We start from the raw sequence: 21,895 nt of genomic DNA, 5'->3' as shown, positions 1-21,895 counted from the left end.
TAAGCTCAGTTTCATCAAAATGAAAAAGAGAGCTTTTGAGATGGGGTTCAAAGGAATGACACACTGGATGTAATTCCTGAATATTTTCAGATACAAAAGATAGCACAAGAAAACATGTTGACACGCACACACCCATACAGTTTGCACGGCAAAATAGGTTTCATTCTTAGAGCAAGCATCATAAATCGTTGCAGTACTTTAGTTTTCAGTATTATTTTTTAAACCAAGTCTATCTTTGATTCTTTCAATTCTGAATTAAATGACAATTAGATCATTTAAAATCATGCAATTTTTAACTGTTTTGGAATGCAGGCATTATTAAAATTCAGTATAAAAAAACACCTGTAACTAAATCTGAGTCTTCTCGGGTGAAGAGAAACACACACAACAGCAGCCTGCACATTCCCTCACAGTTATGATTGATCTTCATACACATGCAATCAAAATTTCTCTTGGCCTTTACCATCAGCTCAGAGAATTTCATTTCATTTTTATTTTCACAGCATTCAAGCCTTTGCATCTGAAACATTTCATCTGACAGAAGTGGCTTTCACTTCTTCAAAATTTCCATGTAAAGGGAAAAAAAAAGAACACAAGCAAGAAGCATGCTAATAGTGGCATTTAAATCAAGTCATGATTTGGTGCCAGTGCAGGCCACAGTTTTATAAATGAGGAGGCGAAGCATAATAAGGTGAGAATTGATGCATTTCGCTTATGTAAACCTTATTGCCATTAACATTTAAAGTGATATTGTTGCATTGGGCATGCTTCAGCAAAACAAATTACACCACACAGCTTTCTCTAGACTTCAGCAAATAATAGATTTCCACAGTTAGTACTTATTGTTAAAAGGTATGTATTCCCCCTTTTTTTATCCTGTAGAATTGCCCTGAAGATTGTTTGTCAAAATTATATAATCATACTAATGCATTCCATGCTGATGAAATATTGTGAAGATCAATAAGCCTGATAGGCTGTAAGTCAAATCTTATTCAAAGTGCTATGCGATTTCCTTTATTAAAAGGTTAAGTTCTGTACAATTTATTCTTAAGTTCCACTGAACTTTTAAATCAGGTCTGCAAGATTTAAGTAACAATTTCTCATTGGTGAAGGATGTTGCTACTGAACCATTCTTAGCAGTTCATGCAGCTCCTATATAAGTGAGAAAAAGGATGTCACTGAACTAGAGGAAAAACACACCTCATATTGTAGAAATGATGCACATAAACCAAGATGATCCCAGACTTTGATTCCTGGTCTATAACAATATCGACTAGGGGTGGGACTATGCAAATTACTCTTAATTGGAGCACCCATGAATTGAGAGGGGAGAAAAATAGCTATGGCATCCGATGCAGCTTGATAAACTGTCAAACTGCACGTTTGTGGACATTTGACAAAGACAGGACCAGGTGAACAAAGGGTTGGACTTGGTCATGGTGCTTTTCACACCCATCCAGCCAGTCAAATGACCTGCTGACACTGATTGTATATTCATACATTAAAAAAGACCATTTGAATGAAATAACATGAAAGCAAAGTTTTTTCAGGAGAGATTGAGTGGAAATAGGGACAAGAATTGAAAACAGATACCAAACTGAAAATTAACTTCAATAGAGGACAAAATGGAAGGAAGCGAGGAAAGCAAAAGAGAAAAACAGAGAGACACAGATTGACTACTTTTATACAACATATTAATGGCATTCCTGTGACAAAAGCATATTAAGTGAGCGAAAGCAATAATGGACACAATTTTACTGTAATCTACTAGAAATAGAAGCACTTTCCCAATTCCAATCCATGCAGCAGTTTCCCTGTATCACCCCTGTTTGGATATCTCATTGTTTCAACTTCTATTACCATTTAGAGAAATGGGAAAAATGAAAAAGGCTGATGGCAAGGATAGAAAACTAAAATGCTGATAATTTCAAAGTTGCACTAGAACAGAATTCTGAAAGGTACAGGTTACATTCTCCTTCCCATTATCATTTGGATTGCTGTCATTACGCCAGTACATAAATTGCGTACTGAGCTATTGTGACAGTTGAATAATGTTTTATTACAGGAAAAATGAAAGCAGATTTAATCACCCTCAGAAACCTAACATTTTCTATTGAAACAAACACATTTAAATTCCTGCCTCAACACAGCAAATATGAGAAGTTTATTTTGACAGAATAAAGTCATGTTGGCATTGAACTAAAGACAAAGTGTTAGATCCCATTAAAAACAGTAATCAGCTGCCTTTTATATATAAAAAGAGAAAAAAAGTGGAACACAGCTTCAGTGCATCTAAACAAACCAGGGAGTAAAGACAGCAAATTCTGGCCAGTCAATACCTGCAATTACTTTGCTGACAAACCCTCCAACCCTGTTCAGACTGCCAGCCACAAAAACCATGGTTGGTTAAGCAGAAACAAGCACTTTGTGACAAGGTAAGCTACTTCATTTTCCTGTCATGTTGTCTTGCATTTCAACCACTTTGGGGAAAGCAGACACAAATGGAATACATTTGGTGAACTGTTGGGTGGTGCCAGTTTCCATTTACCCTGAACTACTGTCAAGGCCCAAAAATTTAATTGGAGTCACCAAGTTGATAAATTAGACATTTACAGAAAAGTTTAACAAATATTTCAAGTGCACAAATCTCTCACCAGATTAGATTGCCTCCTTGTTATTCACCAAACTAGATATAAACTGGAGAATTACATTTCCAACATGGAAGGCAAACTATATAGATGTTAAGAGCAATATTCTGGTACTGTACTTATTTGGGAGCTTTGCTCATTGCTTTGCATATTGGAAAATTGCTTGCAATTTTCTTTCAAAGCTACATCCATGATTTTTGAAACTCCACATATTGATAAATACATCTGTTCTGATCCAGACTTCTCCTCCCAGCATACAGATTTAAAATAAGTTAATTACCTGTTGGGATGAGATGTTGGCAACATGAACTGAAACTCTACAATGCAGGTTCCATCCTGCAGCTGACGATGCTGAACACTGTTCAACTCATATGCGATGTAGGCCCTTCTAACATATACCTGCATAAAAACAGTGGGATCATATGGTCATGGAAACAGAGGTTAGGAACAGGCCATTCAACGTCACTTGATAAAACTTTGGGAGATCAGATTTTGGTTTCTACTTTCCTTCCTACACCTTATACCCTTTGATTCCCTCAGTAGTCAAGGACCTCAGTCAATCTTAAAAAAAAAATCCATGACCCTGCCTGTAGTCACTCTTGGCAAGTGAATTCAATAGACTGTCACCCGCAAAGAACATTTCTGCTAATCTCCATTGTGATGATAATATGGCTTTAAGAGTTGTATTTCGTCCTTTTTAAATGAAGTAAGTTTGAAACAGAGGTGTCCAGCAGTCTGTTCAAAGCCAATAAAGTAAACATCTTGTAAGACCCTGGATCTTGAAGCTGGATGTGGAAGCTTATTCCTTTCTTTGTTACAGCTAAAAGCTGGGGTTCTCTTCTTGCGATAGGATTACATGGGAGAAAACTTATTTTATTGAATTTGCCTTTGTCAATGGTGTTTATAGGATACCACCAAATTGGAACAGTTAATTAGTCGTAGTTAACATATATTATTTTGTTCTGCATTTTGATAGAATTACAGTTAAGCCAATTTTCTTTTATTTTTATTTTGTCTATTTTTACACAATAGTCAAATACAAAGTCTGTTTTGCTTAATGTCGCGTAGTTTGCCCAATCAAATTGCAACTGGAACACAACGCCTTACGCTGACTTTTAAAATAAGAAAACGTTAGGATCTAAGTTACCTTCTTCATCTTTTTTGAGGTGGTTTAGTCAGGTCCATAACACAATCTTAAAAACACGCTGTCTCCCTGGCTCTAGTTTCTCCAACAATGGGAAGCATAATGTCAGCATGCATCCTGCCAAATCCCCTCAGGATCTGAACTATTTAAATAAGATTACCTTGAATAAGATCCCATGCAAGGACTGCACAAACACTACATTGGACAAACAGGAAGACAGCTAACGATCCGCATCCATGAACACCAACTAGCCACGAAACGACACGACGAGCTATCCTTAGTAGCCACACACGCAGATGACAAGCAACATAAATTCGATTTGGATAACACTACTATTATAGGACAAGCCAAACAGAGAACAGCCTGGGAATTCCTAGAGGCATGGTACTCATCACAGATTCAATCAACAAACACATCGACCTGGACCCAATATACCGACCACTGCAACGGACAGCTGGAACTGACAACCGGAAGCAGCAGATTCAAACCACTACCAATGCCGGAGGAAAGATCACAGAAGCGCTTCACAGGAGGCTCCCAAGCACTGAGGATGTCACCTAGACAGGGGACAAAATGTCTGCAACACAAATTCCCAGCTCAGTGAACAGAACCACAACAAAATTACCTCTCTAAACTTCAATGTATACAAGCCCAAGTCGCCCTATCTGAACATGCCATCAAAATTCCAAACTACCAGCTACAGTGCAGAAGTGACAACAGTTCCACTAAGACAAATGAATGTATGTTTGATATTTATCAATTTTATCCAACATCCAATTCACTTTATTGACATTCAAGCATTCCAACACCTAAAGACATCCTAATCACTGTCATATTTTGTCAAAGATAGTGCATTTGACTCGAGGTGAACAGCAATCATGAATTAAGGGTCTGCATTCAAAAGGTTCTGAACTTCAACAATATTAAGATGACAAATTTCTTCCGGCTCTCTTTCCCACTCTGTAGAAAACACGTCTTTACCCAAACATCTTGGCATAGATGTAAGAAGTCAAAAATCATCTGCTCACCAATTTTAGGAACAAGTCATTAAGCATCATAAAACAAGTATCACCATTTTTCCAAGAAACATTTCATGTTTCTTGAAGTGTCTTCTGCCTTGAACTTAAATATATTCATGATTGGAATACCAACATGGTGCAGAGTCAAAAATATAGAATACCGAATCACAATCTTTAATATGTCACTTGGGAAAGTAGACTGTAGAGGGAGAGGAGGAAAATGAACTTGAGAAAAATCAGATACAAATCATTCCAGCCTGCTTCAAAGGCACTTTTAGCATAACAATTGGCCTCAGGTGATTCTGCATATTAAAAAAAAATCCAGCAATGCCCCCAATCCGGTCTTATTTGGGAAGCCATGCAGATATGGATGTCAGCTGAAAATAGCAGAAGATGCCTCGGTGGTGCTCTTGATATCCACAGATCAAATTAAACATCGACACTCGTCACCTAAGCTCACATCTAAGCAATGATCATTTGGAGAATTGCTGGAACTTTTGCAATATTTTCCCAGCATGAGTCAAAGCCTTCACTAAATAGGGGAGATAGTTGCAAGGGAAATGCTACATATACCTTCAGATGCTATGCAGTACAGGCTGCACCAAAAGAAATGGCATGCTTGCAAATATAATTTAACCTCCCTCAACAACATTCTCATTTATCTAACAATAAATAAAGCAACCAACACAGAGGAAACAGGAACACACCATCTACTGTGGAACTGTGTAAAACTAACCTCCAATGCTGCCATTCTCACCACTTGGTTACTATGATAGAAAAAATTGGGAAGAACATCAAAGATGGAGGTCTCGGAGAGGATGAGCTTCTGTGAATAAGAAAGCACATATGAAAATGTTTCAATATATCTTATTTCAAGTGAGTTGGGCTACGCACATCACTATTCACATGTTTAATATATCTGTATGATAAAATTAGGTAAAATAGAATAGATATCAATCATCTTTTTACAATAAAAAGTTAATGCACAACATTAACAGACACATCTGGTAAAGTGGACAGGACAGGAAATTATGCTAAAACTGTCTTGCATCATGGGTCGATTGAAAACCACAGAAACAGTTCTTTATTTAAATCATTTTATGCTGCAGAAAACAGAAACACACTGAGCAAAAGTCAGCCAAATCCCCAGCTGAAGAATCAGAGAGTGTTTGATAAAAGCCTAAGATCAGGTCACAATGCTATATTTCTGGCTGGAAGAGTCCATGGATTTATCCACTTCTTGGTAACGTTGTTCAATTACCTACTGAGAGATGATCAATGTTCTAGTAATAACTTGCCCTTAAAATCAATGGTCCCTTCTTGCAGTTATATTTTTTCTTCTTAAAAATTACAGACTTACACTGCAACAGATTTCAAATAGGACACATCAACCCCACAAACTTTATGCATTGGACAGTCTTCAGATTACAGTTTAGGCAGAGAAAGTTCAAATAATTTTACCACGTGAAGGGAAAATCACAACTCTGACTCCTCCAATATCTAAGTGACTTTCATACATGGCACCCTGACTGCAAAGGCATGACTGGAAACCTTAGCCTAAGCCTATTTCCAAGAGAAAAGCAAAATGAATTGAAGAATCTTTGCATCTTCCTCACTGACAACAGAACACAGGCATCAACTGTGGCTCAAATGGTAGTACAACAGTCTTGTTCCAAGATAATAGTAAGTCCAAGTTTCACCCCAGAGACTGTGGCACTTATATTAGACAGTGGTGCAAGAGTGTTGCACTGCCAAAGTTTCTTTTTAAACTGGGACTCAATCTGGCCTTTAAGGTGAATGTCGGGATGTGATTGAACTTACCAAAAAAACTCCAAGGGCCTTGCCCCTGACATATCAAACAACATTATAAAAACATTATTTGTCCATGTGAGGTAACAGCGCTAACTGCTGAGCCACTATGCCACCCATAATATTTCTGATGATAAGGTGGCTGCTGCATTTCCCAATGAAAATATTTTAAAAATATAACTTAATGTGAACTTTGAAACATGTATACTTATGTAGGTTTATTCCTTGCTGGTTGATGCATTTACCAAAGGAGCCAGATAAAAGTCTCCAGTGCAGCTGTTAAATAGAGGAATCTCTTCACCCGATCATTTGGAATGATTTCCAGTTTATTCCAATTCATAACATTCCTTAAGGATAGGTCTTGCATTTGAATATCATTTTTATATTCTATCACATGGGAGAAGTTTTAGCATGATAATGCTGCTTGTAACTTAACAAGTAGGGAGTTAATTTCTTGGTATTAAAACAAATAAGTAAATAACTTTTCTCCATAATTAGCTACTTAACAAAACTGTATTCTCATACTCAAAGTCACACACTTCCATAACTGTATTATCATTACTTCTGAAGAAAAAAACTGACATTGTGCTAAAAGCCCAAATTTAACTCCACAATGTGGTCAAAAGACCAAAATAATGTAGTTTAATTAAACAATTTAAACAATATAGCGCAGGTGTTTCTATATATTCAATTCAAGAGAACCAACCTGTTCAATTTTAAAATTAAGGAGTTAACAGAATGTACAAGGGGTATGATAATGAATAGTTCTGGGTCTTTTTAAAAATACCAACAAAACTACAAACTTTGCTTGATTTGACAGCCACGCTTCAATGAAATGCTCATTATGCACTTATCAAATAAACCAGTCAAACACCCATAGCATTGAATATCAGGGAACAATCAGGTGAAATGGAGTATTATTAGTCCAATTATGCAAATATAATTCAGATCTCATTTTAGAGTTACAAATCTTTTAACATACTTTTATTGAAAGATATTTCTAAACCCCTATGTCTACATTTATGATGGAACTGGTCTTTGTAAGCTTGTCACACTATCATTACACACCGTACTCCTGGTAACTTGCAGCCAGGAGTCACTAGCCAGAAATAGAACTGTGCAACGTGCTCTGTAGTTATATGACAAAGGTAGACAAAGGAAGTAATGATAAAAAGTTGCAAGCAGGTGGATATTTTTTAAACAAAAAATGATAAATACTCATATCTGATGCAATTACCTGAAGGTTTTCAATGCAGAACTGATGTCCATACATATCAATGGCTGATAGAAAAATGGATTCCACCTGATTGTGACGAAGCTCATAAGATGGCAAGTGTGACGCAATCAGAACCTGGAGAGAGGGGTCCGCAGGGAAGAGACTAATTTGATTAAAACTGTACACCTGACAGATACAACTGACAGAACATCCAATGAAGGTCAATGACAATTTAAAAAGCATCTGAGAAGATTCACTAATCCTCTACAGTAACTCTGCATTAGGCAATAAATATTTCATTGGAGTCACACCTAACACAGAGGAAGACAGGTGTAGTTTTTGCAGGCCCATCATCTCAGTTCCAGGACATTACCTTGAAAAATTCCTGCAGCAATGCCCTAGGCCAAACCATCTTCAGCTGCTTCAACAATGACTTTCCCCAAGGTCAGAAGTTGGATGCTTGATGTCATTGCACAATGTTAAGCGCAATTTGCAACTCCTCAAATTCTGAAGCATGTCCAAATGAAGCAAGACCTGGACAATATCTTCGCCCATGCCACAAAAGTGCCAAATAATTTCATGCCACAAAAGTGCCAAATAATGACTAGATCAAGAGAAAATTTAACCATCATCCTTGCACTGTCAATGAATGAACACTGCTGAATCCCCCAGTATCAACATCCTAAGGGCTACCATTGACCAGAAACTGAGTTTGACGTGCTACAAAAAAACATTGGCTCCATATCAGGTCAGAGGTTAGGAATCCTGAAACAAGTAATTCTACTTCCCATCTCCCCAGTGCCAGGCTACCATGTACAAGACACAAGTCAGGAATGTGATAGACTACTTCCCACCTGCCTGAAGTCCAGCTCCAGCAACCCTCAAAGACTGGCACCATCTAGGACAAAGCAGCTCACTTAATTTGTATCACATCACATCATTGACATTCAGTTGCAGCAGTGTGGACCATCTACAAGATGTATTGGAGAAATTCACCAAAACATCTTATATAGCACCTTACAAACCCACGACCACTACCACATAGAAGGCCAAGGGGAGCAGAGACATGAGACATGACCACCTGCAAGTCCCCCTCCAAAGCTAGTCAACATCCTGATTGGGAACATTGCTGTCTCTTTAGTGCCACTGTGTCAATATCGTGGAACTGCCTCCCCAAAAGCATTTGGTCTATTATACTAAGTGGATTGCAGTGCTTCAAGTGGTTAGCTCACAACCTTTAAGGACAATTCTGGATGGGCAACAGATGTTGGTCAATGCTCACGTCGCATAACCGAATAATAAAACAAATTGAATTTAATTTAGATAAATGAGAGGTGCTGCATTTTGGGAATGCAAATCTTAGCAGGACTTATACACTTAATGGTAAGGTCCTAGGGAGTGTCGCTGAACAAAGAGACCTTGGAGTGCAGGTTCATAGGATAGTGAAGGCAGCTTTGGTAAGCTTTCCTTTATTGGTCAGAGTATTGAGTACAGGAGTTGGGAGGTCATGTTGCACCTGTACAGGACATTGGTTAGGCCACTGTCGAAATATCGCGTGCAATTCTGGTCTCCTCCTATCGGAAAGATGTTGCGAAACTTGAAACATGAACCCATTCAGAAAAGATTTACAAGAATGTTGCCAGGGTGGGAGGATTTGAGCTATAGGAGAGGCTGAACAGGCTGAGGCTGTTTTCCCTGGAGCGTCGGAGGCTGAGGGGTGACCTTATAGAGGTTTACAAAATCACAAGGGGTGTAGATAGGATAAATAGACAAAGTCTTTTCCCTGGGGTGGAGGAGTCCAGAACGAGGCGGCATAGGTTTAGAGTGAGAGGGGAAAGATTTAAAAGTGACCTAAGAGGCAACTTTTTTTCACGCAGAGGGTAGTACATGTATGGAATGAGTTTTCAGAGGGGAAGTGGTGGAGGCTAGTACAATTGCAACATTTAAAAGGCATTTGGATGGGTAGATGAATAGGAAGGGTTTGGAGGGATATGGGCCAGGTGCTGGCAGGTGAAACTAAATTGAGGTGGGATATCTGGTCAGCATGGACAAGGAGTATGGCTGTCCACCTAAAAAATTCTGCAGCACTTGTCAGGAGTTCTGCGCATCTTTCTGTGGCAGATGTGCCTGACCCTAGAGTCACACCTTCAACTATACATTTAGTAAGTGTTTCTCGGAAGTGGAATTTGTCCTTGGCCTTGATATCCTTTTTCAGATTCTTTTTTCAGATTCATTATTACTCTTTCAGATTCTTTTTCCATAACTTCCTCTTGAAGAACTCTGCACCTTTATACAAGGGGGCTCCTCCTGAACAAGGGTCTCCTAGGTGTGGATGCTAATGTTGCATTTCTTGAGGTAATGCCTTCAGGCAGTCTTGGAAGCACTTCCTTGGTTTTTCTCTCATTTGAATGTTTTCCTTGAACTGGACAAAGATCATTTGCTTTGGCAATCAGATTGACTGACTAACTGATTGCTATAGAGTCAATAGGCTTGTATTTGTACTGTGTTTCAAAATCTTTAAATTTATGCCATATGTAATGTTTGTTTTCTTTCTATTTTAACTTCATTACTTTGAGAGAAAAAACTTCTGTCATAGTGTAAAACCTGAATGTGTAGCATTGTCTGTTTGTATTTCAGTGAAAGACCACCTTAATTAAAAACAAACACAAAACATGTTCTATCAAGTCAGATTTTAGTCTGGAATCTGGTTTGTTCAGTCATCCTGGACAAGCCAGTGTTGTGGTGCCGGTGCTGGACTGGGGTGAACAAAGTCAGAAGTTGCACAACACCAGATTAAAATCCAACAGATTTATTTGAAATGACATGCTTTTGGAGCACTGCTCCTTCATCAGGTGTAATGTAATACCACCTGCTAGGAGCATAACTTTGATTTAAAATGGAAGCAAGAAAGGAGAGAGTCATTTTCCCTCTCAATCCAAATACTTCCTCAAGTTGGGAACGAAAGCAAAGGGAACAGAGAAAAACTCTTTAAAAAATGCATAATAATGTGCTCAGTTGCTGAATCCAATGGTCAATTTCTGCTGCAGCAGCTTTCATTTAAGGTGCAGTTAAAAGGTTTGGGCCTTGTATTTACATTTGTTGAATCTTAATCATATTCAGCAAATAAAAACCTAATTTTAATTGCTTCAGAGATAAAAACAATTCTTCTTCCAACTTCCCAGAGGTTAGCGTCTGAATATATCAGATAGCAGTATGTGCATGACCATTGATCCCCATTACAACTGGGTTATTGAAAGGCAAGTCAACCACTGTATTTGATATGTAATAGAGATATCCAAATGTGTTTAAAATAACGTATTATTAGGAAGACTTGTGTGAACACTACACTCCCCAAAGTTTAAATGAAAAATTTAGAAAATCAAGCAAGCTGTTTACGACTAAGATTCTATTTTGACTTAGAAATCCAGTAATAACCAGCAGATACTAAAGATAACAAACATATTTTGACAACACCTGCCAGTCCATGATACCTAACCAGGATCAACACAAGAAAATGCATTTCTAATCTTCAACACCACTGGGTCAAATTCTTAAAGAATTCCTTACCATACACCATTGTTAGTACCACCAGCACAAGGACTATCTTAGTTCAAGTTGACTGAATGTTGTTTCGTCAGGAAGGTTTGAATTGTGGCCAATATTTAATCCTCAGTCAACATCAGTAAAACAGATTATCTGGTCTTATTGTGTGCAGTTAGCAGTCACATTTCTCTTCGGTTCAACAGTAATAGTATTTCAGAAGTACTGAAGTGGCTGGAAGGCACCTAGGGACACCATATGATCATGAAAAGGTACCTACATATTAATACAAAGTACTTTTCTTTCTGACTTGGAAGAACTACAAAATGCAACTTTGCCAGGACTGCCCAGAGGAAAAAAAGGACGTCTTATTACACTAAACACAAGTCACAATATTTCATCAACTGGCACAAAGTCGTGATGCATTGACAAAAAAAAATCATTTCCTATGGCAACCTGCACTCCTATTACACATTAAGCTTCATTAAACATCCCAAGGTACTCAACAGGAGTGGTACCAATAGAACCTTTGGACATGAGCTACAGAACAAGTCAGTACAGATCACCAAAAGTTTGATCAAAGGAGGAAGTTTAAAGGAACATCATATAACAGGTACACAATAGGGCATGAGAACAAAAAGTGGCATAAGATACCATGACAGAAACAGCACCTGCATGAAGGAAAGAGCACAAAAGAGAGCAAACACGTGAAAGAAAGACTAAGAGAAGAGTGGGAGTGAGCAAATAAAAAGATAAAAAGAGAATTAAGGAGTGAATTCCTGCGCTTAAGACCCAAGATAACTGAAAACCTGGTCAAATATGGTGGAATTGTTAAAATCAAGGAAACCAGCAAGCTAGTATTTGAAGAGTGCAGAGACCTTGGGTTTTAGATAAGCAATGCTCTTTATCAGAGGCACTTGAAGGGTTCAAGAAGGCAAGAGAGAGAGATCAGTGTAAGTGATATACGTGTGGAACCTATTTTAAGGTGTTATCAGCAAGATGCAGCAATATTTGATAAATACAAATGGTACCAAAGATAAATCTCTGGGGAACTGCAGAGGTATCATGGTACAGATGGGAATAAAAGCCATTGCATGAGATTGCTTGGCTATGACGAGAGAGTTAAGAGCGCAACCATAGTTTCGGTCAGTTGGATGGAACACAGGTGTTGGAGAAGGATGGACAAACATGCGCACACAAGAGACTGGTATACTATATTTCAAGTTAATTACAAAACCAGTGTTTTACCTGCCGAGCTCGGAGAGCCACCTTAGCATTGGTGGTCTTACTGAGCTGTGTTAACTCGGTTAGAATGGTAATTAGCTCATCAGTCAAAGTTGGATCCCGTCCACACAACTGGTCCTGAAGAAAGACAAACATAAAAATCACAATGCATACAGCTTTTTCAACACAAAAAAAATTCTAACTTTTTAAATTTCTTTTTGCAATGAAAAGATCAAGAGAGAACTAGCTGTAGTAACGGAAAAATCCAGAGAGGTAACCCATAAACAACAATACTATGTCATAATTTCTGGCTCCAAATTGCAGAACTTTAGCCATTTTAGCATTAATGAAGGAATTGTGTACTAAAATCATAAACACCTTCTAAAGATAAAAATTCTCAATAGAATATCACATATTACATAAAATCCCATACATCAATATATTTATTGAATTAACTCTACTTCTCACTAAACCCTAATTCCATTCAAAACTTGTTTTCTCTGTTTTAAGTTCATCACAGCCCCTTACCCATTTCCAATCCAAAAGGATAAGCAAATGATTAATGGTGAAACAGACATTGTAAAAAAACATTAAAACAATTTAATCTGCAATTCAGTTGTGTAAATCATTATCTTGTGCAAGGTATTACATCCTGCCCTTAAAATAAAAACTTCCATTCAGATGTCAGAAACAAAATTATTGAGTGGCATTATACTATAGTCACTTTTTCTTCCAGCACTCTTATTTAAAAGGATTTGATTGTGCACAGTAATCAGGAACAGTAAAGTACAGGGTGATGGGCGGGAGGGCAAATGTATGGCTCGATGTCTGGCAATGTGCTCCCCACTGAAGCAATTAGTTTGAATTGTCTGAAAAATTGGCACTCAGAAAACAGCGCAATGGAATGTATTTCAGAAAGGGAACACAGCAATCTCAACTTGATATTTTAACATTTGAGGATTCATGCACCCATTCAACAATTTAAGTAGTTCTGTAGCAATCCTATACTGAAATCATTACTTTTGAGAAAAATAAGTTTTTATAATATTAGAATGAGATTCTGCATTTCTACACATTTATTGCATTAATTCTACTTCTTAGTTAATCTCCGTTCTTTTCAAAACTTGCTTTCTCTGCCTTTTTAAACTGCTTTAAACCTCCCAGGTCTGGTTCCAATCCAATAGGACCAGCAATGGTCTGTTCCCAGCCCTCTGAGAACATCTCTCTCCAACCAACAGCTTAAGACTGTGTGGAATAAATCAGTAATTCACTGCAAAAAAAAACCTATAGAATAAAGCTCATAAGCCAAGTGTCAACTCCCTCAACCACTATACCACCCTTTAATATTGGAAACATTAACCTAAGATCCCTCCAGTGATTCAGCTGACTAAGGCAGGGAGTAGCTGATTAAGGCAAACAGACCATGAAGGCCCAGTCCCATGTCCAGGCTGTACAGAGTTAGTAGATGTCAGATGTAACGACAAAACAATTTGTAGCGATTATTTTGCCAAAATGAGATACATGAGATACTTGGAAGTTTGGTGAAAATAGAAACTTTGCTTTTAAAAAAAAGGTTTAACAACCATTGTGTTGTAATATAGGAATAAACAGTGGCAGTCGTTTAACTGCATACCTTCAAGTGTCATGCAAATAATTAGATTGGTCTATTACATTAATAAGCCAGCCTTGCACAAGCACCAATTAGCTTACCACTTCACTCTGCTTGGTGGATGACCGAAAAGAAATCAAACGCAAACATATTTCATTAGAAAATGGAGGGGACAATGTATTTCTTTTAACCCCCAATAGCTTTCTTATTGAACTGTGGCATGGGTGGATTCTAAAGCATGCCAATGTGTAAATAAGACCAGAGTGTACATCTCTATGACTCTATCCATGAGCTGATAGGAAAAATAGTTGTATTTGCAGCGCACCTAATTATAAATGTTGCCAAAATTTGAAACTCTGAGGAATGAAGATGGCAATAAAGTGATTGTGCTCCAATACTTAACAAGGTGTCAATGATTAAATTCAAAGATCAATAATATACAATTGTATGATGACTAAAGTGAGCACACTTCACCTGTGAGTGAAGATCAAAAACCCATTAAGAGAATGTCAGAAAATGTTAATGAACCATTTTCTTTAAATAGCCAATATATGCACATCACTTGAAAAATTCAGCAATAATGTTGTAACTGAGAACAGATAGCATGGAGAAACAAAAATGACACAGGCCAAGTAAATTGAAACATATGGATAAATAGGCTGATGCTGAGCTCTGTCAGCAGTGTCAAAAGGTAGAAAGAGGGCCGCAACAACATTGCACTAATTCTTCTATTCCTTCTCTCTGTCGGAGCATTGCTCCAGTGGGGGATCCATGAACTTACCAGCAAATGTTTTCCTGTTTCTAAAACTCAAATATTTATATGTGCATTTTATTCTTATGAGTATAACTTAAACTATTAAAATATATATGTTAGGCATATATACAGATCTTATAGGGCCTGATAAAATTGGGAGACTTGGTGACGAAAATTGCCTTGCTGTTTCTGACAAACATTTTTTGAATAAACCAAAATTCAATCATTTTCCAGGAGCTTAGCAAAGTGAGCTTTCATTATCTTTGTGTAAGTTTCCTTTTTTTTGTCCTCTGAAAATGCCAGCAGTGGTATCGGGTGCAGTCTGCCCTCGCACAATGTCAGTGAACAAAGCCGTCTCCCACTCTTTGAAAAGGACTAGCACCTCCATGACACCCCCATGTAATTACACACTTCAATGACTGGACTCTGAAGAAAATTGAAGACCTGCAAAGAGAACAGCTGCCGTTTCACTCTCCATCACCACAGCATGATTACATGAGAAATGAACAGCTCGGCTCAAAGCTACTTCGGAAATCTCAAAGGAAATACTGCTTTGTGTTAGAATAATGAGATTCTTATGGCCAAGCATTACTTAAAATCACATGAAATACTGTATAGACCTATTGCTCGAGATTAGCAGATTGGAAGCAGGAATTTCTGGACATAACAGAGCTTAACTTACAATAAGCATTGTAACAAGAAGGTTCTTCTTGGTGACTTGGGCGTGGGAGAAGATGTAGTTCAGGACTGTAGTCATGTCTCCTTTATGGTCCTCTCGAAGGGTAAAGACGCATTTCTCATAATGGCCTGCAGTTAGAAAAATATATTACAGATAAATATCACTCTACCAGAACTGGCATGAAGGCTATCTTTTCAATCTCTAAACCTTTTCTGAGAGAAACCTTTTGAACTTTTTTCTGCTCTTATTTTACTTACAGTCAAACCTCCAAGATGAATATTTATTCTATGAAACCGCTGTCAATATGAACTCAATTTATCAGACCACAAAAGACGACTTAATATATTTAGATATACAACTATATAACTTCAGATAAAACTAAATCTACATTTCAGTTTGCTTCATGCAGGTTATTTTCCTCCATCAAAATATGAGTTTGTTGCACAATTTGCAAATTTCAATTGGACTATTCAAATCAATGCCCAGAATTTCCAATCAACTTCTGCAAAACAAAAATCCAAAACATTCAATGTATGTTTAAAAATCCAATTTAAATGCATGCCCTAAAAATATAAATGCATAACGTGAAAGTAGATTTTGGGTCAATGAGGATGAAGCAGACTTGCATTTATATAACATCTAATGTTTAAAACTACTTCACATACAAATAATTACTTTTTGAAGTGTAGCAACTGTTGCTATGTAGGCCAAAACATGACAGCCATTTGCATTAAGCAAGAGCCAATAAGCTGCAATGATGAATGACAAGATAATCTGCTTTTTGGTTGCAATGATTGACAGAGAAAGATCAGCCAGCTCACTGATCTTCAAACAGGCCATGGGTTGTTAGTTGCTCACTGGAAGACAAACAGTTCAACATCTTTAATAATAAAGCACCCCTTCAATGCTGCTCCAGAATGACAGTATAGATTATATACCCAGGATTGCAATTAAAATGACCATTGCTAATTGAGCCTGAAATAATAGATAAGTTTCTGTGAAATTTTAGCCTTCATTACTGTGTGGATATTCTCTCTAGGATGTTCCAATTTGGCACTGAAAACTAGAATAATAAAGAAATACAATTTATTTAATATAAAATGGATTGATAGATCAAGAATATGGACTTCTTTAATGTTCCATAAAATTATATCACATTATATTTAATTACATTACTCATGTTATATTATTTTTATAGCAATACCTGGGGACAGTTGCAATGTAAATCATTTTCCTGAATACATATTCTTTAGAATGGCAAAGTACGTGCAAGTTGGAGTTTTCAAAATTCTACAATGTCAACTGGATCAGAATAAATATCACAAGTAGCGTGATAACTTTTTTTTAAAAAGCAGTTTTTTACACCATATAGAATCATGACATTTTAAAGAACGGAATAAAATTTCAAGACCAATGCGCGTAAACAATGCGTGTAAAATGTAACTTGCTGTGCTATGATAAAACAGGGAGCATTAACTGGTTAGGTACTTAGGCTGTCACATTATTTCATTCTGACCTCCAAGCTCTTCTTTGCTCTGATACAATCCATTTGTTACCACAATGTTAAGTGTTCATACGAATTGGTCTGTCGTTACTACTCAGACTAACCTGGCCTGTTCCCCCTCATGTTGAGATCGTGGCTCAGTGTTCTAAAAAACTTTCTGATTTACTTTACTTCTTTAACAAGGTGGCCTGTATTACAGGACGTCATGGCTGCTAGACTGGATGCTTTTGATTCAAGTCTTCTCACCATCAGAATCCAACTTCACTTCCACATGTTCAGACATTCACACAGATCTGTGCTCCATGCTAGAGATGCATGCTATCCTTACCTGTAAGGCTGTAAGGAGAAGCCTGGAAACTATAGACCTGAGCCTGACATCAATGGTGGCTAAGTTGTTGGAGGTGATTCTGAAAGATAGGATTTACATGCATTTGGAGAGGCAAGGATAGATTAGGGATAGTCAGCATGGTTTTGTGCGGGAAACTAGTGTCTCACAAACTTGATTGATTTTTTTAAATGAAGTAACCAAAAAGACTAACGAGGGCAGAGAAGTAGACGTTGTTAACTTGGACTTTAGTAAACCTTTTACAAGGTTTTGCATGATAGACTGATTAGTGAAGTTAGATCACATGGGATTCAAGATGAGCTTCTCAATTGGATACAAAAGTGGCTTTATGGTAGGAGACAGAGGGTGGTGGAGGGCTGCTTTTTGGACTGATGCCAAATAGGTAGGCAGGGTGATTAGGCAAGTGTTTAGCATACTTGCCTTCATTGCTCAGACATTTGTGTTTAGGAGTTGGGAAGTCATGTTGAAGTTATACAGGTCATTGGTTAGGCCTCTTCTGGAGTACTATTTGCCGTTCTGGTTGCCTTGTTAAAAGGAAGGATACCATTAAACTGGACAGTGTTCAAAAAAGATTGTCCAGGATGGTGCCAGGAATGGAAAGCTGGAGATTAAAAATAGACTGGAAAGATTGGGACTTTTTCACGAGAGCATAAGAGGTTGAGGGGTGATCTTACTGAGGTTTATAAAATCATGAAGGCCTTTCCCCTGGGTGAGGGAGTTCAAAAATAGGTGCACTTTTTTTTTTAAGGTGAGAGGAGAAACATTTAAAATGCACATGAAGGACAACTTTCTTTTAAACAGTGGCTAAGTGTGGAATGAACCACCAGAGAAAGGGAAGGGTCGCAGGTACACTTGCAACATTTAAGAGACATTTGGACAAGTTAATGATTAGGAAAGGCTTGGAGGGATATGGGCTCAGTGCAGGCAAATGGGGCTAGTTTAGTTTGGGAACATGGTCGGAGTGGACTGGTTGGACCAAAGGGTCTACTTCCATGCTGCATGACTCTACCTTCTAATCTTTAGAACTCCTTGAAATAATACAAATTTACCTATCTGAACTATCAAATAGCCTACAGCATTTACTTTGTCCATCCTTTGTGTACCAATGGCTTCTTCTTGGTCAAAAGAGTTGGAACAGGATTCATAATTACAGGAAAATAATAGCCTATAATGAATCATACATTATTCTAAGACTATGTGGGACTGAGTTCAAATGGCATGCTCTCTGAAGGCCACTGTATATAATTTCTGCAAGTCTCTCAGGTCAATGGTTTCTTTTGCTTTTTTGAGGGATATTTTCAAACCATTTGGTACTTTTGCATTTTCTGCTCCATGACAGAGGCCAAGAAGATTCATAATCAACTGTCCAAATGGAGCCAACTAAGGTCAGCCATGGCACTTGTGAAAAACAACGGGTTTCAGGATAGGAGGATAACTCATTGCAATTTTTTAAAAACTGTGTAAAAATCAGGTAAGTACAAGGTCAGGCTCAGGTGTGCGGCCCTCTGCAATTGATTAACCCAATTAACAATACACAAATGTGAAGATCATTCGAGTGATTCTCCATTGGGCTTTTGGCAAACATGGAACTGCAGACCAGCAATAATAACGGTGTTTAGACCAAGATTGCCTCCTTCACCTTTCATCAAAACAGCAGCATCTTTACAGAAGGCTAAACCAAACATTATTTGGTTTCAATAAGTTGTTCAGTCAATATATTTATGCAGCATCATAGCTTTATACATTTTGCATACCTGAACTACAAGAATGATGGCAATCTGCCCTATTGCTGGGGTTGGCAAAGCAATTATAACAATCTAACAAAACAAAATTTGGATAACACAACTAGTCAATGGAGTTCTACACTGCCCACTCTTGGAATGGCAAATAGCTGTATCTCAACTATCTAAAATTTGGGGTGAGATAGAGGATATTTTCAGAGCTTGCTAATTATGATGTGACTTTTGTGCAATATTTTTCAGGCAGTTGAAGGTTTAGTCAAAATGACATTAAAATATTTTTGTACAATAACATAGATTGGGATATCTGGTCGGCATGGACGGGTTGGGCCGAAGGGTCTGTTTCCATGCTGTACATCTCTATGACTCTATGATAGTAAAATGCAACAAGAACACCTTGTTGGGGCATTAAATAGTGATGTCGCTCCTTGCTTTGATAACAAATATCCTAGGAGTCACCACATTACTCCCTTAAAATACATCATTGGAGAATTTTCCACATATCATTGAGAATTTTATTGTGGATTGGTTTACAGACCTTGGGCTTCCAGTGGATGTGGCAAGGATGGATTACAAACAGCTGTTTGGTGAGAAATAAGCTTAATCAGTAAGCCTGCCATCTTTTGGCCATTTGCTTACAATGTCATCAAATTATATGGGACAAATATTGGTGCGTATCATTGTTAAAAATGCACACAAGCTTTTGCATTTATTGATATACTCCACTGGTCACAGGCCTCGAGTCTGAAAAACAACCCTCCACCACCACCCTCTGTCTACTACCTTTGAACCAGTTCTCCCTGTATTCCGTGAGATCTAATCTTGCTAACTAGGCTCCCATGGGGAACCTTGTCGAACGCCTTACTGAAGCCCATACAGATCACATCTACCGCTCTGCCCTCATCAATCCTCTTTGTTTTGAAGATTCCTGCTATAGTAAGGGAACAACAGGCAAGAACCCCCAGGTAATTTTATCCAGAAATTGCTTTTTGGATCATTATTTGCTTCCAAATAAGCCATTATGCAAAAAAAGCAGGGTTATTGCAAGATATGACATCCATCCCTAAATGTCAAGGGCTAACAGCATTCTGTAACAAGCAGAAGTAGTAAAAATATTTTGCATTCATAAATCCAAAAATAATGACTTCAATTAACAATACTGTCTGCTTTCTGAGACAATAAGTAGAAAGATAGTAGCTCTGGAATTAGCATTAAATGTTACTGGGAGTAGTTTGCCCCCAAGCTGTACCAGATGCTATAAAACAAAAACGGAGTGTGGAGATCTCAAATATTCATTTAATGAAGTTTGCTTGTGATGTCCACTTCAGATGGAAATATTAGAAAATTTGACAGTGCTGCTATTCAGGACAAAGTGGGAACAAAAGCCGAGTGCCAATTTCACTGCATTGTATCCATCTTTCCAGTACTATTGTAGAGAGGGGCACTATGTTGTTCACAGTGCGAGACTGTATGAGCAACATAATCCCAGCATTTCAATACAAACACATTTCTAATGTTACTCCAGTGTACCATACAAAATTTATTTTCTCTTGCTCACTATTTTTCTCTGTGTCAGTCCATGGTCAGAGGTAGGTAAACAACAAATATTGTGTTCCATCAATAAACTTTCCAACCAGCCACTAGTGAGTGTGGTAGTGATGTGGACCAGACCACTTTTGATGACTTTCAATACATACAATGGAGGATTTAGAATTAAAGTAGAACTATTGTATATATGTTACTTTGCTTTATAGCTCATCGGGAAGGCAGGTCATTCTGCATGCCCACATTCTAAACAGGCCCTCATGAACTGAGTTTCTTTCAATGTATCACATGGAATTGCAAGGCTGTAAAACTGCTGTAGGACAGCATAAGTGTAAATATTTGGTAAACAGTGAATGAAAACAACTGTTGTTTAAGCATTATTGTCGTGCAACAGCTTGACAAAAGCATCTGGATAAGTGATGTTAGGATTTTTGCACTCAAACAAAAAAGATTCATTGCTTGCATTGCCACCTCCCCACCCCACCTTCTAAACACTCTCTACTCAAGGGACATAGCCAAGAATTTATAATGAAAAACAAAGAACAAGCAGTGCACTCTTGACACTCTATAATACTAATGCTGAAAGCAATCTACTGTCCTGCATCATCCTGACACCTATTTTCATCAAAATGGATAGGTTGAAGACTCAAAAGGATAACCTTGAAATTGTGATTAAAGGCTTTAATTTATTTTTGTTACCTTCATATTCTTGTTTGTTTTCTCTACCAATTTTCCCTCCTCTCCTAACTGTGTTGACTCCTTATTCAGTTTACTGTCTCAGTCACTGAGCATCCTACACTTATAGGACCATATTCATTTACTTGCATCAAAACTGTTCATGGTCAATCTGTCATAAAAGTATGATCATTAAGCCTGATCAGAAACCCCCAGTGGCCTTCCCCATACACCATTCGATAATAAATACTATAGACAGTAATAGATCCTTTAACAATCTTTCTTCCTAGATGCAATACTTGCCCTGTATCCATATTGATGTACCTACCAAATTTTGGCCCGCTTACAAACGTTTGCTAAGATTTTTAAACATAGTCTTTCTGCTGCCTCATCAGATTTCACTGCCCTAATTAACAAGTCCAATAATTAAAAGTACAACAAAGC

At 37.7% G+C, this 21,895-nt stretch overlaps 1 protein-coding gene across 1 annotated transcript in view; it reads right to left on the bottom strand.

Annotated features, from left to right (window-relative positions):
* The window catches only part of acaca (acetyl-CoA carboxylase alpha), a 266,712-nt gene that overhangs the window by 163,029 nt on the left and 81,788 nt on the right, over positions 1–21,895 (bottom strand). The window contains exons 24-28 of the mRNA XM_060847834.1: positions 15,646–15,770; positions 12,625–12,738; positions 7,858–7,971; positions 5,548–5,637; positions 2,929–3,047 (exon numbers count right to left, since the gene is read on the bottom strand). Coding sequence (XP_060703817.1) covers positions 2,929–3,047; positions 5,548–5,637; positions 7,858–7,971; positions 12,625–12,738; positions 15,646–15,770 — 562 coding nt within the window. The remainder of the gene's footprint in view (positions 1–2,928; positions 3,048–5,547; positions 5,638–7,857; positions 7,972–12,624; positions 12,739–15,645; positions 15,771–21,895) is intronic.

The sequence above is a fragment of the Hemiscyllium ocellatum genome, chromosome 31 (genome assembly GCF_020745735.1).
Source record: "Hemiscyllium ocellatum isolate sHemOce1 chromosome 31, sHemOce1.pat.X.cur, whole genome shotgun sequence".
NCBI classification, from domain to species: Eukaryota; Metazoa; Chordata; class Chondrichthyes; order Orectolobiformes; family Hemiscylliidae; genus Hemiscyllium; species Hemiscyllium ocellatum.
Note: the sequence above shows the minus strand (reverse complement) of the source record. Positions and strands in the feature narration are given on the sequence as shown.